Raw genomic sequence first — 26,329 nt, 5'->3', positions numbered from 1 at the left:
ATTTTGAACATGTGTCCAGCTCATCGCACTACTCCGAAACATTTAAACGATACAAAGCCAGAATAGAAGGACAGAAGCTGGAACGAAAATGTAAAAAACACGAGGCATATAACGAACCATTAAGATTAGCTGAGCTACAGGCATCACTAAACTGCTGCAATAATTCTGCTCCAGGGGCTGACCGTGTAATATATGAAATGCTGAAGCACCTTCCCCATGAAACACAGAAAACCCTCCTTTCCCTCTACAACGCTGTATGGTACGTCTTCCGGCTAGATACCGTCTGCCTGGAAAGAGGCCATTATAATTCCTATCCTGAAACAGGGCAAGGATCCATCGTCTGTTTCGAGTTACCGGCCTATAGCACTAACTAGCTGTCTCTGCAAAGTCTTCGAAAAAATGATAAACCGCCGCCTACTACATTTCCTAGATTCAAACAAAACTGCTTGACCCATACCAGTGCGGTTTTCGCGAGGGTCGATCCACCACGGACCATTTGATACGTATTTAGGCGCAGATACGCGAAGCTTTTATTCACAAACAGTTCTTTCTGTCTGTATTTCTAGACATGGAAAAGGCCTACGACACCACATGGCGTTTTGGAATACTGAGAGACCTCTCCCACTTTGGTATACGTGGTAATATGTTAAATGTGATTGAAAGTTATCTGCTGAATCGCACATTCCGTGTGTGAGTTGGCAATGTTTCATCACGACCTTTTGTGCAGGAAACTGGTGTAGCCCAGGGAGGTGTGCTCAGCTGCACACTCTTTATCGTTAAAATGAACACGATCCGTGCTTCGTTACCACTCGCTATTTTTTATTTCGTCTATGTGGACGATATACAAATAGGCTTCAAGTCCTGTAACCTCGCAGTTTGCGAGAGACAAGTACAGCAGTTTTGTCTGAATCTAGGAAATGTAGTTGAACAAGGTGTCTAAGTGGGGAGACGAAAACGGGTTCGAAGTAAACCCCCACAAAAGTTCTTGTGTTCTTTTCACCAGGAAGAGAGGTCTCGTTGCAGATCCTACTATCGAAATGTATGGACAACAAATACCTATGAACAAAGAACACAAGTTTTTAGGCATCATACTTGACTCCAAGCTTACTTTCACCCACCACATAAAACATCTCAAGGCGAAATGCCTGACAACAATGAACTTACTGAAATTTTTATCTCGCACATCCTGGGGCAGCGACAGGAAGTGTTTAATGAATTTTTACAAGAGCCTCATTCGGTCACGATTGGACTATGGTGCCGTAGTATATCACTCTGCCGCCCCGAGCGCGCTCAAAATGCTAGATCCTGTCCACCATCTAGGCATCCGCCTGGCCACTGGTGCATTCAGAACAAGCCCCGTCGAAAGCTTATACGTAGAATCTAATGAGTGGTCACTCCATCTCCAGAAAACATACAACAGCTTCACCTATTTTCTCAAAGTGCACTCCGATCGGGAACATCCTTGTTCTGTAACGATTAATGATTTGAAGTGTGCAACGTTTTTCTATAATCGACCCTCTGTGAGGCGGCCTTTCTCACTGCGTGTAAGAGAACTCAGCGAAGAGATGGATTTCCCACTTCTAGAAGATAGCCTAATGCCTCCAGCTAAGATGTCACCGCCCTGGGAGTGGCAGGTGATAGTGTGATCTATTCTTTGTAGGAGGTCACAAAGCACGCTCCCGAGCTCGAAATTGCAATGCATTTCCGCGAACTTCAATGGAAGTACTCGTGCTCGGAATTCTACACCGACGCATCCAAGTCCCATGCTGGCGTATCTTATGCGGCTGTTGGCCCCTCTTTTTCTAAATCTGACGTATTGAACCCCCTAACAAGTATCTTCACAGCCTACGCAGCCTACGCAGTACTTTCTGCAGTGAAACATATAGACAAATTGAAAGTGCAAAAGGCAATAATATTCACAGACTCCTTGAGTCTTGTAAAAGCGCTAACATCTTTACAAAAGCATAAGAATCCTGTTTTTCTTGAGCTTTACTCACTCTTGTGTAACATTTACCAATCTCATAGACATTTAATAATATGCTGGGTGCCTGGTCATAGAGGCATCGAGCGCAATGTGCTAGCAGACCAGTTGGCCACATCAACTACATCGCAAGCTATTAATCCTGCCGCTGCTATTCCCTCCACAGATCTGAAGCCTTTCCTACGAAACAAACTGCGAAGCCACTGGCAACGCTTGTGGGACGCCGAAGCAAATAATAAGCTCCACATGATTAAGCCACAGTTAGGGTTCTGGCCCTGTACAACTAAAACACGACGAACTGATGTCGTATTCTGTCGTCTCAGAATAGGACACACATATGGTACTCACAATTTTCTATTGAATAGTAATGATCCTCCTACCTGTGGTAGATGTGGCGAGAGGCTCACCGTCCTCCACGTCCTCTTGAAGTGTCGGGAAGCCGAAAGAGAAAGAAAGAAACATTTTCCGCTAGCATATCACTATTGTGTTCCTCTCCATCCCGATTTGTTTCTCGGTAAAGAACCGCTTTTTAGCACCAATGCAGTCCTCGCATTCTTGAAAGATGTTGTGCTACGTGTTATTAGCCCAATAAGTTCATAGCGCATCCTCTCTCCGGAGGATGTTGCTGTGATAGTTTTTTTATAGCACATGCCTCCAGGCCCTTGTGTTTCAAGGGCTCTGTTTAGGCACTTGTGCTTCTGGCCAATTCTAGCATCTTTATTATTTTGTAAGTCGTATCATTCCTTCGCAATGCATTGTTCATGTCCATAGTACACATAATCAGTCATTGCCATAATCTTATTACGTATATATTTTACGCACTTTACAGCGACTGTTTTAGGCCCCTTTACAGCAATGTCACATCTAGTGTTCATATAGTTCACTATTCATGTACCACTATCAAACCACTGCCATCGTCTTGGCGCTCTTTGGCCACATCTGGCCCTTGCGCCAATAAACCACAATAATCATCAACCAGTTTTAATTTAGCGAAAACATTGGTTGACAAGAGTATACAAGAATGTGGCCATTGCATAAGTAATACAAAAGTTGGATGTGAGGCGTTATCCAATAAACGGTAAGTTCCCTTAGACGATACACAAGGCAGAAATGGTCATATTCTCAAAAACGATCGCACATACGTATAACTTGTGAAATCAGAAGCGGCAACTCCTAGTCAAGTGCACAGTACGCACTTGGGAAAGTTGAAAGACAAAGCATGTTTCGTCGATGTTTGTTTGTGATGTTTGCTGTTGGTTCTCGAAGGTAAGGTGAGGGACACGAAGGGACCTTCATGTCCTACTCACGTGCACTTGTTGTCCTCCCGCAGACGATGACACACGTGTGATCCTGCATCCCCTCAAGAACGACCCCTCTTCGGACTACATCAACGCAAACTACATAAACGTAAGCATTGGCACTTCTGGCTTAGTGACTCGTTAGTGGGCGCACATTTGTACACTTGATAGCTTTACTCCGCCTCTCGTGCATTTTAGACCGCAGCTCTTAGGCGCGTTTTCCTGCACCGAGCGTCGCCGTTGTCCCTCGGTGTAACCGAGCGAACGAGCACAGCGAAGAATGAAAGAGCGACTGCGGAGCGCAGCGCGGGCGATGAAAGACGGCGAACAGAGCGCGAGGACGAAAGCGGAGGAGGGTGCAACGGTACCATGAGGCGGGAAGCGGAGGAGGAGGATGAAAGCGTGGCAGTTTTGCCGGGAAGGCAAAGCTTCGATTCCGATAGCAAATAAGCTATACGAAGTAAGTTTTATCCGCCGTATAAACCACACAGGCATACTAAGTAAATTAACAAGCATGGTGTCACGCGCACACAAGCAAACATGAACACATCCCACTCGACCGCGAAAATGCTGGAGCGAGGAAGTGCGACAGCGAGCGAATTGACCTTCGTGGTGCCTTCGCATCAACGCCAACTAAGCCGCGCAAGCACAGCGCGCGGGGAATCTGTCCCCGTCGCAGAAGGCTTTCAAGATACAGCGTCCTGGCCGCCCGGAGGCGTATACGGAAAACAAATCCCACGCAGAAGGGGGGCGCAGATCTGAACGCCGATTGGCTCTTGCCGCAGGCCACTTCCGCCAGCATGGCGGCGCCCAACACAACGTTGGCTTCCGAGACTTGAGGTTACGCTGCCCCATTTTTTTTTCATTCATTTCGATCTCTCTTCATTGAAGACAATGTGTGAGAAATTGTGTGCCGAAGGTCGGGAAAAGGCAGACCACTGTCACCTGCCAGACTTGTAGGCACAACTGTGGCTGCTGTTAAGGGATGGATGCTATTCCTAAATAAACGCATCACTGTTTTGTTGATCCAAATATAATCTCACTATCGCGAAGGGAGCAGTCTACCTGACTGCAGCAGTATTTCTTTATTTTGGGTGTTGCTACGCACCCCAACGACCGCCGCTTCGTGTCGGCGTCCGGCACTGCGGCTTCCGCCGTGGCACCCGGGCACAAACGAGAGCAGTATCCGCTTGCGCAAGAGCCGACGCTCGCATCGTCGCACTTTCACTGCAACCAACAAAAAAAAAAAAAACTTACCGTGTCGGCGTCATTATTGTCGCCTCAACACACGGGCACCTTCATCCCGCCGTCTTGTTCCCTTTTTTCGCTGTGAGCCTGCCTACTTTCGTTGTTGAAAACTTGAGTGACGCGGCTTTTCGGAAGCGAGGCGTGTAGCGTCGTCAACGGCCCGCGGGCACAACCCCTTTGAGAAGCGTTTTGCACAGCGTTTCTTGAACCATTTCAAGTTCCTTAGTACCGTCATGGGACTTCCTCGCGTACGCCACAAATGGCCAGGTGATGCGACCAGTGTCCACCAGCCCAGCGTGTTCTCCGTTCCAACGCCGGCGGCGGGAAGCCAGCGTCGCGTGAACAAACTTCAACTCTAGGAAGCCAACGTTGCGCTGGGCGCCACCATGCTGGCGGAAGTGGCTTGCGTCGAGAGCCAATAGGCCATTTTGCGTCGAGAGCCAATAGGCAACCTGGCCATTTTCTCTCATTTTTCCAACTATACGAGTATGAAATCCACCGTAAACATCCGCGATCGCCTCCTCTCACCATCTATAGTCGTGTACAACTTTATAAGGCAGCGGCATTTGCCCCTCAAAGGCGGGTGCACACGAGTATCCAGCAATGGGCGTGCACTGTAGACTGACATCACGAGCCGGACGGCCGGTGACCCCGCCGACGGAGGACATATGGCAGCCCGCGCTTCGAGCTGGGCCGAGTCGCGTCAGCGGTACTATTTCTTTAGTCGCGGTGGAAATCGGCTGCTGCGCTTCAGGAGTCAGGGCGGGGCGCCTCTCCTGTCTTCTTAAGTTATAACCGACTTTTTTTTTATAGTTGTGACGCACGAAAGTACGCTGCGCGGGAGAATTCGAAGTGGAGCGAGATCGGAATCGCGCTGAACGCGATTGCTTCTCGGTTGGATTAAAAAAAAGTATATTTGCTATCAAGTTTGGGGTGCGGCTCCTACGCGGATTTATACGGGAAGAATCTTTTTTCGTGTAATTGTCTTTTGCTTCGCTTTCGCCTTTCCGGCAAAACTGCACCCCCCCCCCCTTTTTTTTTTATTGAGTCGTAGTAGAAGCTCTGCTGCGCATGACTGCTATTGATTTTGATTTCGAGTGAATCTGACTTAGACTCACTTCGGTGTCTAAGTTCATTATATATAATAATGGCCTCTGCATGCACATTGCGACATTTCCATCCCCAATAAATGTTGTAAATTATTATAAGTTCGTTTTTTTTTTTTCATGAGTCGCTAGCATACCTACATGAAAGAGAAGCAATGCTGAGACAAAGGTCATTCACGTGCATTTCACACACCGTTGATAACAGACTCTGCCGAAGGGGTCACTGAAGTCCGCAGGTCTTTTTCAGCGTCAAAAAAGTGCGCAAAGCACTTTGTAGCGAGTTGAACATACAGTAACATATTGATTCTCTAGACATAACTGAACAAGTAACTCAGCGCAATATAAAAGACAGAAACAAGAAAGGGAGAAACAAGGACAAGCGCTACTCACAACTGTTTAATGCAAAGGAAGGATTGTACACGCATATATATCCTCTTGTCACGCATGCGCAGGCCAGACGATAAGAAAGGCACGTGTAGATTAAAGACGGTTGCGCAAGAAGTAAAATTCGGCGTCAAGTAAAGAGATAGACGGCTCACTTACACACCGATCTCTGTTCTGCTTGATAAAGAAGGCCTCCAGTGCAAGACGAGAAGAGGCATTGCCACTCCTGCCCAAAATGGTAGTCTCATGAAATCGAGCGTCACAACCGCATGCGGTAACATGGGCCACCAAATGCGCGCCCTTATCCTCCTTTTTGTTTATCTTTTGCGCATGTTCCCTTAAGCGGTCGTTCACGCAACGTTCAGTTTGGCCGATATACAACTGCCCACAAGGGTGCAAGGGGATGGCATAGACAACCCCTCTGGAGCACTTCACAAAGGGCTTCTCGTGCCTAGTACGGCAGCCTCGCCTGCTCTCACAGCAAACTCGAGAGCACAGCTTAGAAAGCTTGTTAGGCGCAGAAAAAACAAGAGGTATACCGTGTCGGTTAGCAACCTTTTTAAGGTTGTGTGACACTTTGTGCACATAGGGTATAACCTCCGGCCTTAACTTCGGTTGTAGGACCTCTGCTCTTGCCCTACGTGCTCCAAGCTTTACTTTTTGTAACAAAGACTCGGCTATGGCGTTGACGACAGCGAAAGGGAAACCAGCAGCCAAAAGGCGGCCTACTTGGTTTGCGAAACTAGACCGCATTTGGTGCTCGCACGATTTTCGCAAAGCTGATTCCAAGCACAGACTGCCTACTGCTCGCTTCACCACCTTAGAATGAGCAGAATCAAAAGGCAGTAATTGCTTCAAAGCACGCGGTTGATACGCCCAGCAGACGTGGCCAACACCAAAGGTCAGCTTTAAATCCAAAAACTGCAGGCCTGTGGCGTCAGGCAATTCATGCGTATACAAACGAGCCCTTGGTCTTCGTTGTTAAAAGCTTCTAAAATTAAAGCAGGGGATGTAAGGTCACCCTTTTTGTTTAAAAGCACTAAAAGTCATCAACATACCTAAAAACCTTTAAAACTGGCCCCCCATTAAAAACATGCTCCAAAGATCGGTCAACAAAAGACAAAAAAAAAATGTCGCATAAGATAGGAGCGACACATGAGCCGATGCACACACCCCGGCGTTGCAGATATGGCTGCTCGTTGAAAATAATAAAGGTCACACTTAAATAAAACTCAAGTAATGTTAAAAAGTTGTCCACTGACAGGCCCGCAGAATTTTGAAATTCTACCACATCATTGTACTCAATACATTCTCTTAAGGAAACCAGAAGCTTATCCTGAGGGATTGAGTAGAAAAGGTCCTCTACATCAACAGAGAAACCGTACTTAATGCCGTCATTACACTTTACAAACTGCGCAACCTCCGAAGAACTTTTCACACGGAAAGGATCGTCCACATCAAGCTTGTTCAGCTTTTTTAAAAGAAAAAGGCTCACGCAGTGCTGCCACGCCCCACGTTCACTCACAATAGTTCTGAAAGGAATCTCGGGCTTATGTGTTCTTGCGGTAAAGAAAACCGTCAGACTGTTTTCTTTGCTGTTCCTGATTTGTTTAGCGAGGGTGGTCAAATCCACCCTCGCTAAACAAAGAGAGCAGGCGAGGCTGCCGTACTAGGCACGAGAAGCCCTTTGTGAAGTGCTCCAGAGGGGTTGTCTATGCCATCCCCTTGCACCCTTGTGGGCAGTTGTATATCGGCCAAACTGAACGTTGCGTGAACGACCGCTTAAGGGAACATGCGCAAAAGATAAACAAAAAGGAGGATAAGGGCGCGCATTTGGTGGCCCATGTTACCGCATGCGGTTGTGACGCTCGATTTCATGAGACTACCATTTTGGGCAGGAGTGGCAATGCCTCTTCTCGTCTTGCACCGGAGGCCTTCTTTATCAAGCAGAACAGAGATCGGTGTGTAAGTGAGCCGTCTATCTCTTTACTTGACGCCGAATTTGACTTCTTGCGCAACCGTCTTTAATCTACACGTGCCTTTCTTATCGTCTGGCCTGCGCATGCGTGACAAGAGGATATATATGTGTGTACAATCCTTCCTTTGCATTAAACAGTTGAGTAGCGCTTGTCCTTGTTTCTCCCTTTCTTGTTTCTGTCTTTTATATTGCGCTGAGTTACTTGTTCAGTTATGCAGAACCAACTAGCCCAACAATTAACTACTCTAGACATAGGCTGCCCATATCATTAGAAATAATTGTTAGTTGGCTACCTCTTTCTCTTTCAAAATATTATAAATTTTGGCCCGCGTACACATTGAAATATGTCTGTGCATGGCGTTCACACTGGAAATTGAAATAACATGTTGAAGGTGAAAAAATACGGATGATTTTTGATGAAGCCGTTGGTGATGAAGCCGTTGGTGCTTCTAATGCGCTTGTTTTCCTATTGCCAGGATTTTCCGAAATAAAGCGAAATTGTGTATAAAAGCCGTGCACGTCCGCGTCAACAATGATACAGTTAGCTTTTAGCCACAATGGCATTTCAAGGGAAAATGTAGGGGCAACTAAAAACAACTATAAATGGTTTGGGCAACAGGACTCTGGTATGACATTTTAGGAGCGGGGGGAGGCTGCAAATTCCGGAGGGGGCTCGAGCCCTGGACGACCGCATCAACCATGACAGCCTCAGTGCCGCCTACACCGTTCGTGTTACAGCACCCCCGGGAGCCACCGACGTTCCGCGGATCAACATTTGAGGATCCGGAAAGCTGGCTGAAGATGTATGAAAGGGTCGCTGTATTTAACAACTGGAAAAGCGACGACAAGCTGCGCCACGTCTTCTTCTCATTGGAAGATTCTGCGAGGACGTGGTTCGAGAATCGGGAGTCGACCTTGACAACATGGGACCTGTTCCGGCAACGCTTTCCTGCAGACCTTTACAAGCGTTGTGCGCAAGGAAAAGGCCGAAGTTCTCCTAGAAGCCCGAGTACAGCTGCCCAACGAGAACATCACGATTTTCAGGGAGGAGATGACTCGCCTGTTCAAGCACGCCGACCCCGACATGCCAGAAGAGAATGAAGTTCGCTTCTTGATGAGGGGTGTCAAGCAAGAGCTCTTCGCAGGATTGATACGCAACCCGCCCAAGACTGTTCATGAATTTATTTCCGAGGCCACAACCATTGAGAAGACGCTCGACATGCGGACGAGGCAATATCACCGCCGAACGCTGGCCGCCAACAACATCGACGTTCAAGCACTTGGCAGTGACGACGTGCGCAAGACCATCAGAGCGGTCGTTCGCGAGGAACTGCAGAGGTTCTTCCCCAAGTCGCAGCCTCAAGTGGCATCTATCGCCGACATTGTCAAAGAAGTTCAGCGCTCATTTGGGGTTCCCGATGTGCAGCCGCAATCGCCGCAACCCCAACCGGAAGCGCTGACCTACTCCGCCGTCGCCCGTCGTCAAGGCACCCCTCCGCGCTCGCGCCAGGGTCCCGTAACGCCGCAGTTCCGACGTCCACCACCGCCGCCGCCAGCACGCCCGTCCGTCGTCCAGCGCAGCTACCCGAGAAACCTGCCCACGTGATATCGCCGACTACATCGCCGGAACGCAGTGGAGACCTCGACGTCCTTCGCGTTCGCCATCGCCAGGACGCTACCTGTCGCCACAGCGCGGACCATACACTGGCCCAGTCCGGGGCCGGACCGTGAGCCCCTATCCGGGAAACTGAAAGCAGCAACCGATGGAGGTGAGGTTGCTGTACGACGCAATGCCGAAGATACTCCGCCGCCCACGAAGAAGATTCGCGAATCATCATGACGAGATGTCAGCACGCCGCCTAGCAACAGCCTTGACAACACATCGCCGCCGAACGAAGACCTTCCGACGCGACGTAGCAGCAGCAGAGCAAGCCGACGCAGCCGTGATCCGACGCCACGAATTAACCGCAACGCCAGACGCCAGTCTACCGATCTAGACGTGCTAATTGATGGTCATAACGTCACCGCTCTCGTCGACACTGGCGCCGACTATTCCGTCTTCAGTGACGCATTCGCCGCCAAGTTCAAGAAGGTGAAGACGGCCTGGCCAGGACCCGATATCCGGACAGCGGGCGGCCACCTAATAACGCCGGCTGGAATCTGCACAGCGCGAGTCACGGTAAAGAACCGCACTTACCCGGCGAGCTTCGTAATTTTTCAGCACTGCTCTAGGGATGTCATCCTAGACATGGACTTTATAATCCAACACGGTGCTGTCATTGACTCACGGTCAAAGTCGATAACGCTTTCAACGCACAAAGCGATACCACCGGATACAAACACCACTGTTCCGCCTCGCTCCAGCGTAATGATTTCTGTCGGTACCAAAGTGCCTGCAGACATGGTGGGCATCGTCGAGGGCGATCATCACTTACTGCTCGACCGTGAAATTTGCGCCACTAGAGGCATAGCTCAGCTACGTGAAGGGCAAGCAAGAGTGATGCTCACGAACTTCAGCCACGAATACAAGCACATTAACAAAGGCACCACAGTCGCCTACATCGACGAAATAGTACAAGCCAGCAGTGCTTTCGCCTTCACGGATTCCAGCGCACCTGCAACGACGACTGTAGTACGGTCCATAGGTCGGCGCACTCACTCATGAGTGCACTCACTCACACTCACTCGCACTCATTTCAAAGGCGTGAGTGTGAGTGCGAGTGAGTGCCACTCAGTGTGAGTGCAGGTGAGTGCGAGTGCGAGTGAGTGCCACTCAGTGTGAGTGCAGGTGAGTGCAAGTGCGAGTGAGTGCCAGTGAGTGTGAGTGCAGGTGAGTGCGAGTGCGAGTGAGTGTCAGTGAGTGTGAGAGCAGGTGAGTGCGAGTGAGTGCCAGTGAGTGTGAGTGCAGGTGAGTGCGAGTGAGTGCCTGTGAGTGTGAGTGGAGGTGAGTGCGAGTGCGAGTGAGTGCCAGTGAGTGTGAGTGGAGGTGAGTGCGAGTGCGAGTGAGTGCCAGTGAGTGTGAGTGCAGGTGAGTGCGAGTGCAAGTGAGTGCCTGTGAGTGTGAGTGCAGGTGAGTGCGAGTGAGTGTCAGTGAGTGTGAGAGCAGGTGAGTGCGAGTGAGTGCCAGTGAGTGTGAGTGCAGGTGAGTGCGAGTGCGAGTGAGTGCCAGTGAGTGTGAGAGCAGGTGAGTGCGAGTGAGTGCCAGTGAGTGTAAGTGCAGGTGAGTGCGAGTGAGTGCCTGTGAGTGTGAGTGCCTGTGAGTGTGAGTGGAGGTGAGTGCGAGTGCGAGTGAGTGCCAGTGAGTGTGAGTGCAGGTGAGTGCGAGTGCAAGTGAGTGCCTGTGAGTGTGAGTGCAGGTGAGTGCGAGTGAGTGTCAGTGAGTGTGAGAGCAGGTGAGTGCGAGTGAGTGCCAGTGAGTGTGAGTGCAGGTGAGTGCGAGTGCGAGTGAGTGCCAGTGAGTGCGAGTGCAGGTGAGTGCGAGTGAGTGTCAGTGAGTGTGAGAGCAGGTGAGTGCGAGTGAGTGCCAGTGAGTGTAAGTGCAGGTGAGTGCGAGTGAGTGCCTGTGAGTGTGAGTGCCAGTGAGTGTGAGTGGAGGTGAGTGCGAGTGAGTGCCAGTGAGTGTGAGTGCAGGTGAGTGCGAGTGCAAGTGAGTGCCTGTGAGTGTGAGTGGAGGTGAGTGCGAGTGCGAATGAGTGTCAGTGAGTGTGAGTGCAGGTGAGTGCGAGTGCGACTGAGTGCCTGTGAGTGTAGGTGAGTGCGAGTGAGTGCCAGTGAGTGTGAGTACAAGCGAGTGCGAGTGAGGGTCAGTGAGTGTGAGTGGAGGTGAGTGGAGGTGAGTGTAAGTGAGTGCGAGTGCCAGTGAGTGTGAGTGGAAGTGAGTGCGAGTGAGTGCCGGTGAGTGGTAGTATCTGCACCGGCTTTTGACGTCAATCAGAACCTTCCCATGCATAAGAAAGAGCAACGAAAAGCCCTGCTCCTGCTATACAGGGACTGCTTCTCGTCGTCATCAAAAATTCGACAAACCCCTGTCGCCAAGCACCGCATCATAACTGACGAATATGCCCGCCCACTCCGTGAGAGCCCGTACCGAGTCTCGGCGCGTGAACGCGAGGCCATAAGGCAACAAGTCGACTAAATGCTACGCGACGACATCATCCAGCCGTCAAAGAGTCCGTGGGCGTCCCCCGTGGTGTTAGTGAAGAAGGGTGGAACCTTACGTTTCTGTGTCGATTATCGTCGCCTCAACAAAATCACGAAGAAGGATGTATACCCTCTCCCACGGATTGACGATGCCTTGGATCGCCTCTACAACGCAAAGTATTTTTCGTCGATGGACCTCAAAACCGGCTACTGGCAAATCGAAGTCAACGAGAGCGACCGGGAGAACACCTTTATAACACCAGACGAGTTCGAGTTCAAGGTCATGCCGTTTGGTCTTTGCTCGGCGCCTGCCACTTTCCAACGCGTCATGGATACAGTACTGGCAGGCTTGAAGTGGCAGACTTGCCTCGTCTATTTGGACGACGTCGTTGTGTTTGCCTCAAGCTTCGAGGAACACCTCCGGCGCCTTGAAACAGTTCTTCAAGCAATCAAGACCTCCGGACTCACGTTGAGGCCAGAAAAGTGCCGCTTCGCGTACGAGGAGCTCTTGTTCTTGGGTCAGGTTATAAACAAATCTGGAGTGTGCCCTGACCCACAGAAAACAGCGGCCATCACTGACTTTCCTCCGCCCGCCGACAAGATTTCTTGGACTTTGCGCCTATTACAGGCTCTTCGTCAAAGACTTTTACGTCAGCGGCTCGTCGTTAACGAGCCGCTGACGTACCTCACGAAGGCCGATGACGAGTTCAAGTGGGAGACGCCGCAAGTCGAAGCATTTGAAGAACTGAAGCGATGCCTGCAATTACCTCCAATACTTGCGCATTTCGCCGAAAACGCCGATACCGAAGTGCACACCGACGCAAGCAGCGTAGGACTCGGCGCCGTGCTTGTGCAGAGGACTGACGGACTAGAAAGGGTTGTAAGTTACGCTAGCCGGTCGCTATCGAAGGCGGAAGCAAATGATTCCATAACAGAAAAGGAGTGCCTCGCCATCATCTGGGCTACATCAATGTTTCGCCCCTACCTCTATGACAGGCCCTTCAAAGTTGTGAGCGACCACCACGCCTTGTGTTGGCTAGCTAACTTGAAGGATCCTTCAGGTCGTCTCGCACGATGGAGTCTGAGACTTCAAGCATTCGACATCACCGTCGTTTACAAGTCCGGGCGAAATCACTCAGACGCCGACTGCTTGTCTCGCGCCCCCGTCGAACCGCCGCCACAGGACGACCAGGATGACGATACTTTCTTGGGACCCATCAGTGCCGACGAATTCGCCGAAAAACAGCGAGCCGACCCGGAACTAAGAAGCCTTGTAGACTACCTGGAAGGCAAGACCGTCATTGTGCCCAAGATGTTCAGGCGAGGATTGGCGTCGTTTTTCTTGCAAATCGACATTATTTTAAAGACAAACTTCTCGCCTCTTCGAGCCAACTACCTCCTCGTTGTACCCTCAGCATTGCGTCCAGAGGTTCTGCAAGCTCTCCATGACGACCCAGCGGCTGGACACCTTGGTTTTTCCCGCAGGCTCGCGAGGATACATGAAATATCCTACTAGCCTCGCCTCTGGGCCGACGTCGCCCATTACGTAAGGACATGCCGAGACTGTCAGCGACGGAAAACACCGCCTACAAGGCCAGCCGGACTTCTACAGCCGATCTAACCACCTCGCCGGCCGTTCCAGCAGATCGGGATGGACTTTTAGGGCGTTTTCCAACGTCGACGTCCGGGAATAAATGGATCGTCGTAGCTACGGACTACCTCACCCGCTACGCCGAAACAAAAGCCTTGCCCAAAGGCAGTGCCGCCGAGGTAGCCCGATTCTTCGTTGAGAACATCCTCCTGCGTCACGGTGCCCCAGAAGTCCTCATCACCGACAGAGGTACGGCCTTTTCGGCAGAACTAACTCAAGCCATCCTGCGATACAGCCAGACAAGCCATCGACGGACCACCGCCTACAACCCGCAGACGAATGGCCTCACCGAACGCCTAAATAAGACCATCGCCGACATGCTGGCAATGTACGTCGACGTCGAACACAAGACGTGGGATGCCATCCTTCCGTACGTGACCTTCGCATACAACACAGCCGTGCAAGAAACGCCGCACATGGCACCGTTCAACCTGGTCTACGGAAGGAACCTGGCAACGACGCTTGACGCCATGCTACCGGATGTCACCGACGAAGAAAATGTCGACGTTGCCACCTATTTGCAGCGTGCCGAAGAAGGTCGACAGCTTGCGCATCAAGAACCAGCAGAGGACCGACAGCCGACACTACAATCTTCGACGACGCTACGTCGAGTACCAGCCCGGCGACCGTGTTTGGGTCTGGACTCCGATACGGCAACGAGGACTTAGCCAGAAACTGTTACGTCGTTATTTTGGACCATATAAGATCGTTCGACGTATTGGCGCACTGGACCATGAGGTCGTGCCAGACGGCATTTCGCAATCGCATGTCGCAACCAGACGGCATTTCGCGCACGACTTCAGGTCGTGCGCGACGCCGCGCACGACCTGAAGTCATCCACGTGGTGTGTCTTAAACCTTTCTACGCCCGCTGACGAGTTTAGGTACTTTCTTACTTTCTTATTTTCTTTTATTCATTACGCGTCGTTTTGTTTTCACTTTCGCGTTGGTTCGTAGCATCGGGACGATGCTTTTTAAGGGGAAGGTATTGACACGTATACATGTTTATCTTTCACCGGTGGCCGATTTCCACCGGCTAACAAAGGTTAAACGTTATCGCTCGGCGCAGCGCGCGCCTGTGTCGGAAGTTTCTAGAACATTATCGATGCTTCTTTCCGTTGCCTGTTTTCACCGACGCTTATGTTATCTGATTGTATGACCGAAGCAAATTGTCTAGAACTTTCTGGCAGACACGCGGGCACCAGGGAATAGTCTGGAACATTCGATGACTCATGTATAAAAGCCAACGCGTTTCGCCGCTGATCAGATTTTTGACGATCGCCGACTGTGTTCGCCGTTATCCTTGTGCTTTGAGTGTAGCTTGCTTTTGTGGGCACAGGTTCGCTCAATAAACAATCAGTTTCGTCATACACAGTTTTACGACTGTTTCTTCAGCGTCACTACTACGTGACAATATCAAACTGCATTAGGCGATCCGTGTGGGCATACACCAGTATACCCAGAACGGGCTTGGTAATCTTCCAGAGTTGTGAGTTTCATTTGTCTCTTTGAGCCCTTTTCCACTTCTGCATAGCCGCCCCATACGTGAGCGTTTAAGACACAAGCGTTTAGGAGACAGGAAGAGAGCGGTGTGGATCAGAGAACAAACAGGGATAGCTGATATTCTAGTTGACCTTAAGCGGATAAAATGGAGCTGGGCAGGCCATGTAATGCGTAGGATATGGATAACCGGTGGACTATTAGAGTTACAGAATGGATACCAAGAGAAAGGAAGCACAGTCGAGGACGGCAGCAAACTAGGTGGGGTGATGAAGTTAGGAAATTTGCAGGGGCAAGTTGGAATCAGCTAGCGTAAGACAGGGGTAATTGGAGATCGCAGGGAGAGGCCTTCGTCCTGCAGTGGACATAAATATGGGCTGATGATGATGATGACGTGACTTGTAGCAATATCTACATTGTTTTCGTTGCAATGACGGTGACGCTTTTCTTTGCAGGGTTACCACAAGCCGAAGGCCTTTATCTGCACTCAAGGTGAGATTTGTGATAATACGCACTTGCTGAAATACTTGAAATGATTTACCCGTCAAAGGACCAATTGTTACCAGAATTTTAGCCAAGGTAAACAACGAGGAGGAGGAGGAGGAAAAAGAAGAAAGGAAAGGCAGGGAGGTCAACCAGACGCAAGTCCGGTTTGCTACCCTACACGGGGGAAGGGGATTAAAGGGATGAAAAGAAAGGAGAGAGAGAGGGAAGAAAGCACTCGCAGTATGAACATGTGCAGTTGTCCAACACTTCACAGTCGGTCACTGAGGCCAGTCGACTTCATGAATTTTAACAATGCCCGCGTCGCTTTGTGAGCCTGCGACGCGTGGGGCCACGGTCCAAGAATCTTTGTCTCTGAAAACGGTCTCCTGTCTAGTTTGTTTAACACACTCCTGAGAATGTCGCGTTCGGTCTCATAAAGATGACAAAAACACAACACGTGTTCCACCGTCTCCTCACAGTTGCACGAGTCACAGATTGGTGTGTCGGGCATGCCCTGAAGGAATGAGTACGCTTTCGTAAAAGCCACCCCTAACCACAGGCGGCTAAGTAAAGTTGCATCACGGCGGGGTAAGTTCGGTGTAATTTGTAGCCTCAGTGTAGAATCCAGCCGGTGGAGATGACAGTTCGTGCAAATCGGGCTGCTCCATGATGTTTCTGTCTCGGTTTGAGCGAGTAAACGAAGACCCCTCGCTGCGTCTGTCCTTGATAAGGGTATAGGAACAGTTAGGGTTTCCTTATGGGCTGACCGGGCGGCATCATCAGCAAGGTCATTATCGACGATGCCACAGTGCCCCGCAGCCATTGAAAGATGATGTCATGTCCGTTCATGAGGGCTCGATGGAGAACCTCTCTGGTCTCAAACACCAGTTGTTCATGTGTCTTGCGTCATAATTCTGACTGCAGACTCTGAAGGGCTGCCTTGAAGTCACAAAAAATGACCCACTTTCGAGGTGATGTTTCTGCGATGTAATTAACAGCAGCACGTAGGGCGGCAAGTTCTGTTGCCGTAGAAGTCGTTATGTGGGACACTTTGAACTTGCTTGTGACTCATCCAGGTCGGGATGATAAAAGCGCCTGTGGAGCTGGTGGCTGAGACAGATCCATCGGTGTAAACCTGCGTTTTTAATTCATATGCATCATTAAGCAATGACAATGTCAACTGTCGTAGAGCTACCGTGAAATGACGGAGCTTTTTCGTAATTCCCGGAATCGTGAGGTGTACTTGTGGCTGTCGTAGACACCACGGGGGTGACAGTGATCTTGCTGCTGGTGTAAATCCCGATGGAAGGCAGCCTCGATGTGTCGCAACAAGTTTCGAAAACGTGGCCTGAGGTCTTTGTGCCGGCAAAGCAGCAGTGTGATGACTACGTACGCGATACAGGTGTCGAATTTGTGCTCTGAGGTTGTCAACCATAATGTATGTTGTAATCAAGTAGTCTCTAGCAATCACGATTGTTGCATGAGTCGAGGCGCATCGTGGAAGTCCAAGACATGTCCGCAGAGCCTGGCCTTGCAAACTTTGGAGGGTACGAATATTTGTTTTGCATGTGTTCGCTAAAACCGGCAAGCTGTATCGACGAGAAGGTCCTTCTATGTGCAGACCGAAAATGGCCCCTCTGCCAACTATTATACCTACGGCGGCGTCCCACAGGGCGCGGTATTGAGCCCTATTCTCTTTAACCTAGCTATGATGGGCCTTGCTGAACTATTACCCAAGACAATACACGTGTCGATCTACGCCGACGATATTTGTCTTTGGTCTTCTGCAGTGACTCGTCTTCAAGTGCGCGCAAGAATTCAGCGGGCAGCCACCCTAACTTGTTCGTATCTCACAAAACGAGGCAACTTGCCAGGACAATAGGGCGATATGATGTCAGGTCTAAAGACGACTTGCCTGGTTTTAGTAGCGGTACAAGCCGACTTATTTTCCATTGCTGAGGAACAATTCCGTCATGCCATGAGCGGTTGTAGTAATTCAACAGCTCTTGCCTGGCCTCTCGTCCAAAACCGATACAGAAAACAACGAGAAATAAATAAAAGGGAGGCAGCTAAATGACAAAGCACTACCATTTGAACCGTATGTATAAGCAGGCAAATGTATGCTTACAGAACAAAGGGGCTCGATTTTAGACCACTAGGTGCCCGTTCCTGCGTTTAGCGTCGGCATTATCCCTCGGCGTAACCGAGCACTGCGGAGAATGAAAGGGAGAACGCGGGCAATGAAAGATGGCGACAGGAGGAGGAAAGCGGCGGAGGGGGGTACAGCGGAACCAGAGCAGGAGGGGATGGCGTGAGAATAGTGCCGCGCGGCGACTATTACGAGATGGCGCCAGAGTAGCGCGCTGTCGTCTTTTCACCAATGACATGCGGCGAGCGCTTCCAACGATGACATGTATGGGCGCTGCATGGTCTGTCTGCTATAATTTATGTGAATGGTGCCTGTCGTGATCTCCCTATTAGCGAGGCACTCGTGCCACACTTCGTTCCGTTTGTAATGTGCCGCACGAGATACGCTAGCCAATATATCGTGAAATGAAAACACGTATAGAGCTGCGCTCTAATTTCGCATGCTGGCTGGCTGGGTGACAGTAACTCTAAAGTCATCATTATGGATTCGCCAATAGCGTGCCGTAACAACGAAGAAGGGTACACCTCACTCCTAGCATACAGAATAACTGCGCAACTGCATGAGGTACGCGGACCCTCACCCAAAACATTGTATGGGCATCGGGCCATCAGGGATTGCGGGGAAATGAGGCTACAGCGCTCATTTCCATGTTTCCTACCTCAATCCCAATGGACGGGGACGGTCACCTCCGGTACAGGGAAATTCTGGAATATTATAAGGATAGTCATTGCCGCTATCCTCCCCCGGCAAGGGGGTTGAAGAAAGCGGACGAGACTCCAAACCAATACGATATGTCCTGCAATAATGAAACATTTCGACCGTACGGCCACAGGACGGTGCCAGCACTGTGGGGAGGTAGCGGACGCTTACCATATGTCAAAACAACACAGCCCGCACCCAAACCCTACCCGAGAGAACTGGGAGACTACCCTCCTCGGCTGCTCAGACCGTCAGGCCCAGCAGGCCTTGGTCCAGAGAGCCAGGACGGCGGCTTCAACCAATGGGGTCCCGGAATAGGGACTCCAGCTAGTATGTAGGGTCCTCTAGTTAGGTCACATACCTCTCCTTTTGACAATAAATACTTTTCACTACCACCACCTTATATGAAAACGAAGCGCTGGCGTGGACCGACTGCGCATGCACTACTTCGGCTACGCCGCCGCTAGAGCTTGCGCTCCGCGCGAGCCACGCTTTCCCGTGTGCACGCTTTCTTTCTGAACAACCGGTGGAAGAAATGCTTCGTCTGGCGCTGCTGCTATGCGAGCAGCCAGAGCAGAGGCTCGGCGCCGCCGCCGAGAGGACCCTGTGGTTCAGAATCATTTTTTGCCACAATATATCGCGAATTCAAAACAGCTGCGCTCAAAACTCGTATTAAGGAGTATCCTAATCGTAGGCAACAACCGCATGAAGGGCCAACAGTCAATGAAAACAAGAATGGTCAAAGAAATGTTTAAAGATTCCGCTTTGGAAATAATAAAAAAGAGTAAATTGCTGCAGCGTTGAAAAGAATGCCAGTTTTAAACAAGTGTTGGATCAGACAGGAACGAGAAGGGAGCTCACATATTGTATTTAATTACATTACTTATTCGCATATACTAGAAAAGAGAGGTGTAACATGGGTAACTAAAGATAATAGCAGTGGTAGAACAACGGATGTCGCGTCGTGAGGGCTTGACAAAGACAAGTCGGAGCATTGGCTCCGAGGACATTCTCTGTTCAACCATTGTAAATCACTTCAAGCCTCCATCTTCCTGTCAGACTCTGGTTTTATTATTCATATAACACGCTGTCGTAACAAGATAACATACTGACAAAACTAATACGTTATATTTCACTCCAGGAGTGAGTGAGTGAGTGAAACAACTTTATTGATGATCCGGCATAAAGGGGGGAAGGGGTGGGGAATTAAAGCGAGACACTAGCGTGCTCGAACGTCCCGGAGCAGCAACCCACTCGCGTTAAACCCGTGGGGGCGCCGCTTTCGGCCGCTGGCGTTCCAGGAGAAAAAGTCTAGATTATAGTCTTCTGAACTTGCATGTTAACAGCAAGCCCATTGAGCGAGTTTCCACGTTTAAGCACTTGGGTGTAGTAATGGATGAAAACTTGCATTGGAAAGAACAGGGTAATACTATATATAAAAAGCTCGCTTTTGCATGTTTTACGCTCATTAAAGCCAGAGGTTATTTCCAATATAACGTGCTTCGATCTTTATATTTTTCTTATTTCACTTACAACTCAGTTGTGGTAGCAAAATATGGGGCTTTCTTTGCATAACGTACATTGCACCGCTTGTACGGTTACAAAAACGCGCCTTGAGAATTATAACATTTTCGTCTTCTTAGTTCCCAAGCGCCAAATTATTTGCGAATAATCGGATATTATGCCTTTCATGTCACAACGAAATTATCAAACTACGGTTTTGGTGAATGCTACAATCAACACTAAATTTGCATTACCCTGGAGTTTGTTTTGCTTACCAACCCGTAGCACAACACACGCAGCCAACGCAAAATTTAATCTCCCTACAAGCAGGAACATATAGGGCGAAATATTAATTCATTGCATTGGTGCTAAACTGTGGAACTCCATTTAACTCGAAATTAAACTTGCACTCAACTTTTCTTATTTAGTATATTTCTTTAAGCCAATCATGTAGCAACTGAACTTGTACTCGGAATGCTTAGTTTACGTCCTCCGTACCCTATTTATAACATGTTAATATGCCACTTTGTAGTTTTCTTTGCATGTTTCACATTGTCTTGTCAGTCATTTCTTTAGTTTTTTTTTTCTTCAGGCATATGCCACGATTTTGTATTATCAGCTACATGGACACTCTAAGCGAATTTATGCTGTCGCCGTCATGTTCCTTTTAAAGTCCACGGGCGATAATGCCTTCGCCACGCGCCGTACGCTGTACGTGCGAGTGAATGCATGCGACGCTGAGCCGGCAATCGCGGCTCACGCACACAAGGGCGGGAAGCTGGAAGGAAGCGCGCAGTCTTCCAGTCACGCTCCGGAGGGAGGCGGAGGGGCCGCGCCCTACCGCCGGGCCGGCATGCTCCTAGGGGAGGGTGGGCAGGTGGAGGGGCCGCGCTTAACTGAGACCACGTGGTGAGTGAGTGAGTGAATAAACTTTTATTGGGTCCAGCAAAACGCGATAAAACGCGCACCCGGCTAATCCCACGAAGGGACCGACAGGTCTAGCCTGCCGGCCTGATCACGGGCGCGCTGGACGGCCAGGATTTGGTCTTCAGAGAGGGGACTTCGCAGGAGCGCGTCCCACTCTTCCTTGGTGAACTTCGGGCCCCTTGACCCGCACTCCCAGAGCAAGTGAGCCAAAGCCTCACCACAGGCCGCGCAAGAACAATTCGGATAAATGTTAGGATATATGCTGTTAAGGGACAATGGATTTGGCTGGGCGTTAGTTTCCAGGAGTCTGAGCGTGACCGCCTGCGGCCTGCTTAGCTTAGAATGAGGCGGCGGGAAGACCCTTCTCGCTAAGTAAACGAATTTAGTGACTTCATTGTGCGTGATAGGCGAGTCCCTGTGGTCGGGGGGAGAGTCGTCCGAAGGGAGGGCAGCGCGGTCGGTAAAGCCATGCGCAGCCTCGTGGGCAGACTCGTTGAGGTTCAAAGGAACCCCCTCGACCGCCCCGACGTGGGCAGGGAACCAAAAGATGGAGTGTGTGGAACTGTCGCCTTGTTTGGCGCATTTCAGAATTTGAACTACCTGCCGGGCTACCCGACCTTTCTGGAATGCCCTGACGGCCACTTTCGAATCGACGTCAGACTCTGGAGTTTTGCAAGACGCGTAGCGCCACCTGCCGGTGCGAAGGGGTAAAAATTGAGTAGTGCAAAGTCCGACTCCCTTGCTAAGTTGAATAAGCAGCTAGCGAGGGCACAACAACGATTTAACTTAATTTCGGTTCGTATTGCGAATGTTTTGCGCATTTAACACCCAGAATGAGGGCTATGAATTGCTCCGCTAGTCGGACGCGCCGCCGAACTGCCATAAAGTTCTTGTTGGCTCACTCGTCAGAAGTTGGTTCTTTATTATTGCGATAGCAATTATATGGACACTTCAGCCGGATTTCTGCCGTCGTCGTCGCCGCCGTCGTCGCCGCCGTCGTCGTCGCCGTGAGGTTCCCTATAGATAAAATCTTCGCCGCGCGCCGTATGCCCGAGCGGAAGCGTGCGGGGACGCGCGCTATCACGGAGAGCGAACGCACTCAATCACCCACGCGCAAGAAAGGAAGCGGGAAGCCAACGCCGGAGGGAGCGCGGAGGGGGGGTGGGGGGCACTTCTACTCTGCCAACAACCGCGCTCGTTCTTCGCTCGCCCGCACAGTCTCTTATCACCACACGGCTCTGACCTTTATGCGCCGTGCATTCGCCGCTCAGTTTCCGTTGAAGCGATAGACCGCACGTACCTTCGCCCGCTGCAGCGTATGGGCTTGCTGCCAGAGTTTTGACGGTCGTTGTCTGCAGTCATTCAGTGTGATCTATTCATGTTTGTTTGTGCGCGCTCACACCACGCTTGTTCATTCAGTTAGTAATAGTCGGGCCACATTTTCCAACGCACGCTACACATGCAATGCTGCCCAGATCGGCAGTGCAGCACCACAGGTGTGTCCCTTCGCACGCGCTGCCCACGCTAAGCGCTTCTCATCAACACCACCGTTTCACACGCGCCTTCTCGTGGTCATCGAGTCTCTCTTCATGTCGGTCTACTTACGCCGCAGCACACCTGCTTACTTAATCAGCTCATGTTTACTACAATTCATATTGCTACCAAAGCCGCTCACCTTACTTCGTATGACATTGCTGTGTTGCTATCGCATTCATTGCTTCGCCCTTAGGGCGAAACTGTGACATTTTTTTCTATGACGATGGCGAGCACGACGGCAACCGCGACAGCTCCGCGCGCTACGAAGAAACGCCGCAATCGACGTTACTGTTGCGTTGTAAATTGCCATGAGCGTGAAGGACTGAATAACAACGTTCATTTTTACCGATTTCCATCCCGGTCGTATGAAGGAGAAAGGCGAGAGCGCTGGATACGGGCCGTTCGCGTGTTGGGTAAGCGAATTACTCGCATTCTCCACAACACAGCCGCTCACATGAGAAAGTGTGATAATGTTGTTCTGCTGTAATTGTGTTGCGTAGCCCTGACGGGGGACTATGGCAACCAAGCGAAAACTGAAGAATCTGCAGCCGCCCCTTCGTTGGCAACAGAATAAACAAAGTTGTGAAACATCCTGCGTATGTGCCATCGATATTTCTACCTGTTTACACACGTCCGCCTCCACTTGACTCAGCAAGTGGAACGGGGAGATTTGGCAGGTCAGTTTAACCAAACATTTTGGTTCCTTTATGAATTCAAAATCGTGTTCTAAGGCATTGTGGTATCGGGAGCTCAATTCTAGTTTCGGCTTTTCCGATACAACAAGCACGTTTCGCAGAGCACTGAGCCCTCTTGACTGCGTTTTTCTTTTTTTTTTTTGTAATCTGAGCAATAAAGTTGCTGTGGGAGCACTGGATGAGTAATTGCGAAGTAACGCATGTGTGTAGAAAAAAAATGTCGCGTTTATTTACATTCATTTGTGCGCGTGTGTTGTTTTAAGCGTCTGCGATATATTCAAGCGGTGCTGTAGCTCCCGCGAGACAGAAAGATGCTTCGCGCAGGCACTGTACGAAGCTTACTTTCGTTATGTTCGCAGGCTGTTTGCTGCCTAGCTTGGAAAACGTTTTCTGTTTGCTGCCCGAAAAAGGCTTTGGAAGAATTTATTCTCTGTAAATAATTACGACATTAAACATTACGATAAAATGCTTAACCCTTTGAGGGTAAAGCGACGAGAAAATCGTTTGTGTTGTAAAATACACAATGTTTATTCATGAATAAGAAGATAAGCGCACTGAAAAATGGTGTGCACGTCTGGAAACCGAAACAAGTGAGAAGCCTTCGTCTTATCGCCAACAAGGTGCCATAGAGCTTTTGTGGTCTCCAAAAAAGGAAACGGAAAAACGGCAGCATCGTTTGTTTATATACATGGCTTCCACGTGACGTCACGTCCGCCCGCGCATCTGCGTCCGCGCCATGCCGGAGCACCGCGCGCGCCGCCTTCGCATCTGATCGCGTGCGCGTCTGCGGTCTCACTGTGTTTTCTAAGCGGATTTCACCGCTCCTCGCGAGAAATGCCACCCGTTTACAGTAGGCCTGCGTTTAACGAGGCATTTTACGCAGGACTGATCGGTTCGGCGCGTGCACGATATCAAGAAAAAGTGAAACTGTGCGACGATGTGGACCCGTACACGTTGCGACTGAGTGCGGATACGACGATGGACGTTACCGCTTTCCCCGAGGTCTCGCATGAATGCATTGTAAACTGCCTAGTTTACAATGCGTCCGTGCTTCGCGACACTGGAGGAAATGAAGGCTTATAAATCGCTTGAATCCCCACAACTACTTCACAAGCGGTTGGGTGAAAACACTGTCGGCGAAGCGGCTGCAAGGAGAAAAGGTGCTCCTACTAGGAGATGTAGGCTGCAGCCTCCGTTTTCCATGCCGCATTTTGTTTATAACATTCAGAGGCATTCCCTGGTTAGTCAGTGGTGCGTGCAGGAGACACGCAAGATTGGACCTTGGTGCAGAGAAGAAACGAACTGATACTGTCTATTTGACAATCACGCAAAAGCGGAGTTTATGTGCTAGGGTCTGAAAATTTTCAAACAGGATATGCAGCTTGCGCGAGTGTTTTGTGGCTGGGAGAATGATGTGCGTACTTTCCATGCTTTATTTGGATCGATATTTCTGCATTGTTTACATGTATGTTTTGATTTCAACAGTTTTCAACGGGCTGTCTGTGAATGTGCGGTCGTCGTCACCGTCGTCGTAGCGGTTTTCGGGTGGCGTTGCGCCGACTCCAAAAGCTCTTGCCGGTGCAGCGGTCACCGCGTCGACCTCGGGAGTCGTTCGTTTAAACCATCGCCTTGCAGCACGCTCGTAGCGCGCAGTGCCTTCATTATTTGCTTTGTAGCCTAGCAAAAGCGCTGGCGCCCAGTCCGGGTTCGTTTCTTCACAGAGCTTGGACGGTCTTCCTACAAATGCAAACAAATGTGATTCTAGTGCAGCGTTAAGTGCGCATTATGTAATATTGCGCAGGCTTAGCTGTTACGAAGTGGGCGCCGCACACTCGAATGTTTGGGAGATCGCCCTTGAGATCAGCACGCTTGATACGCGCAAGCCACAGGCTGCGCCGCTTCGAGCCAAGTGCTTTCGTTCGTTCGTATTGCCATTCCACAACCTCCGGAGGCCGAAAAAGGTCCATGTTTGCCGACTCCTTCCTCGAGCTGCTTTTACTGCGGTTGCAACACCCAACAACTGCGCAAATAGCCATTGCAAAACAGTGCCATTCGCATACGACTAACAGCGTGGTGCCATATGGTGGTGCTCCGGGTGCTCCGGTATGGCGGAAACCTAACCCAGCATTGGCGGAAGTGACGTCAGTGCAAGCCATGTATACGTGCCTGCCCGGGAACAGATGTAATCGCGCCGCAGTGAGCGATAAACAATAGAATAACAAGTGGTCAGCCTTTGAGAGATTTGAAACCAGATAGCCATCAATTTAGCGCGTGCAACAACTAGCGAATACTAACACGTGTCCAAACGAATAAATGCCAAAATATCGTTCGCGACAACCTTTAGGTTTGTTTTGTCTTCAGTTGTACCCCGCGAAAGCGGACACGCACGTATCTCCATTTGCAGTAAATACAAACGGAAGACAACCGTGAAGAAAACATTAGAAGATGTGCGATAACACGCTCGAACGCCCAGGAAGCGAGAGCTGAAGCGAGAACGCAACTGAAAAGGCGAAGGTCGCCAGGGCCATTCGCTCCTGATAAAGCGAGCTTTGTACCACTGACCGTAAGCTACATAGCTAACTGACTTAATCATATATGTACTTCATCGCTTTCACATTATGTACGTACCCAAATTTAACACATTTAGGCGCTAGAGAACGGACGTCGAAGTGCTTGCCTCGAACTCGACGTCGTACGATGCTCGCTTTACTTGCGAGTTGCAGCGCGCCGAAATAACACCTGAAACTTCTTTTACATTGTACACGTACTTCGCTCTGCTCCTTTTCCCAAGCGTGGATGGGCGGAAGAAGCTTTCCAGGTCCTTGATTTTTAGGAAACCGTGCCTCAACACAACCGAAAGAGGGGGCTCCAGTGTGGCCTATGCAGCTTCGCTTGCCGACAGCTCTCTTTGCACTACTCAGTTTGCGCCAAGGCTGCGATGGGGGCGCTGGTGGCGGGTTTTTCCGCAGCACCGCCTGGGCAGAGTCTGAAGTCTATACACCCTGTCTCTCCGACCGTCTTGCACGGCGAGTGCAATGGCCGCCTGCTC

At 50.2% G+C, this 26,329-nt stretch overlaps 1 protein-coding gene across 2 annotated transcripts in view; it reads left to right on the top strand.

Annotated features, from left to right (window-relative positions):
* Positions 1 to 26,329, top strand: part of LOC119433803 (receptor-type tyrosine-protein phosphatase mu-like) — a 160,036-nt gene that overhangs the window by 46,367 nt on the left and 87,340 nt on the right. For both annotated transcript variants that reach the window (XM_037701064.2, XM_037701062.2), the window contains exons 4-5: positions 3,312 to 3,388; positions 15,741 to 15,777. In XM_037701064.2, coding sequence (XP_037556992.1) covers positions 3,312 to 3,388; positions 15,741 to 15,777 — 114 coding nt within the window. The remainder of the gene's footprint in view (positions 1 to 3,311; positions 3,389 to 15,740; positions 15,778 to 26,329) is intronic.

The sequence above is a fragment of the Dermacentor silvarum genome, chromosome 11 (assembly GCF_013339745.2).
Source record: "Dermacentor silvarum isolate Dsil-2018 chromosome 11, BIME_Dsil_1.4, whole genome shotgun sequence".
Lineage (NCBI taxonomy): Eukaryota > Metazoa > Arthropoda > Arachnida > Ixodida > Ixodidae > Dermacentor > Dermacentor silvarum.
Note: the sequence above shows the minus strand (reverse complement) of the source record. Positions and strands in the feature narration are given on the sequence as shown.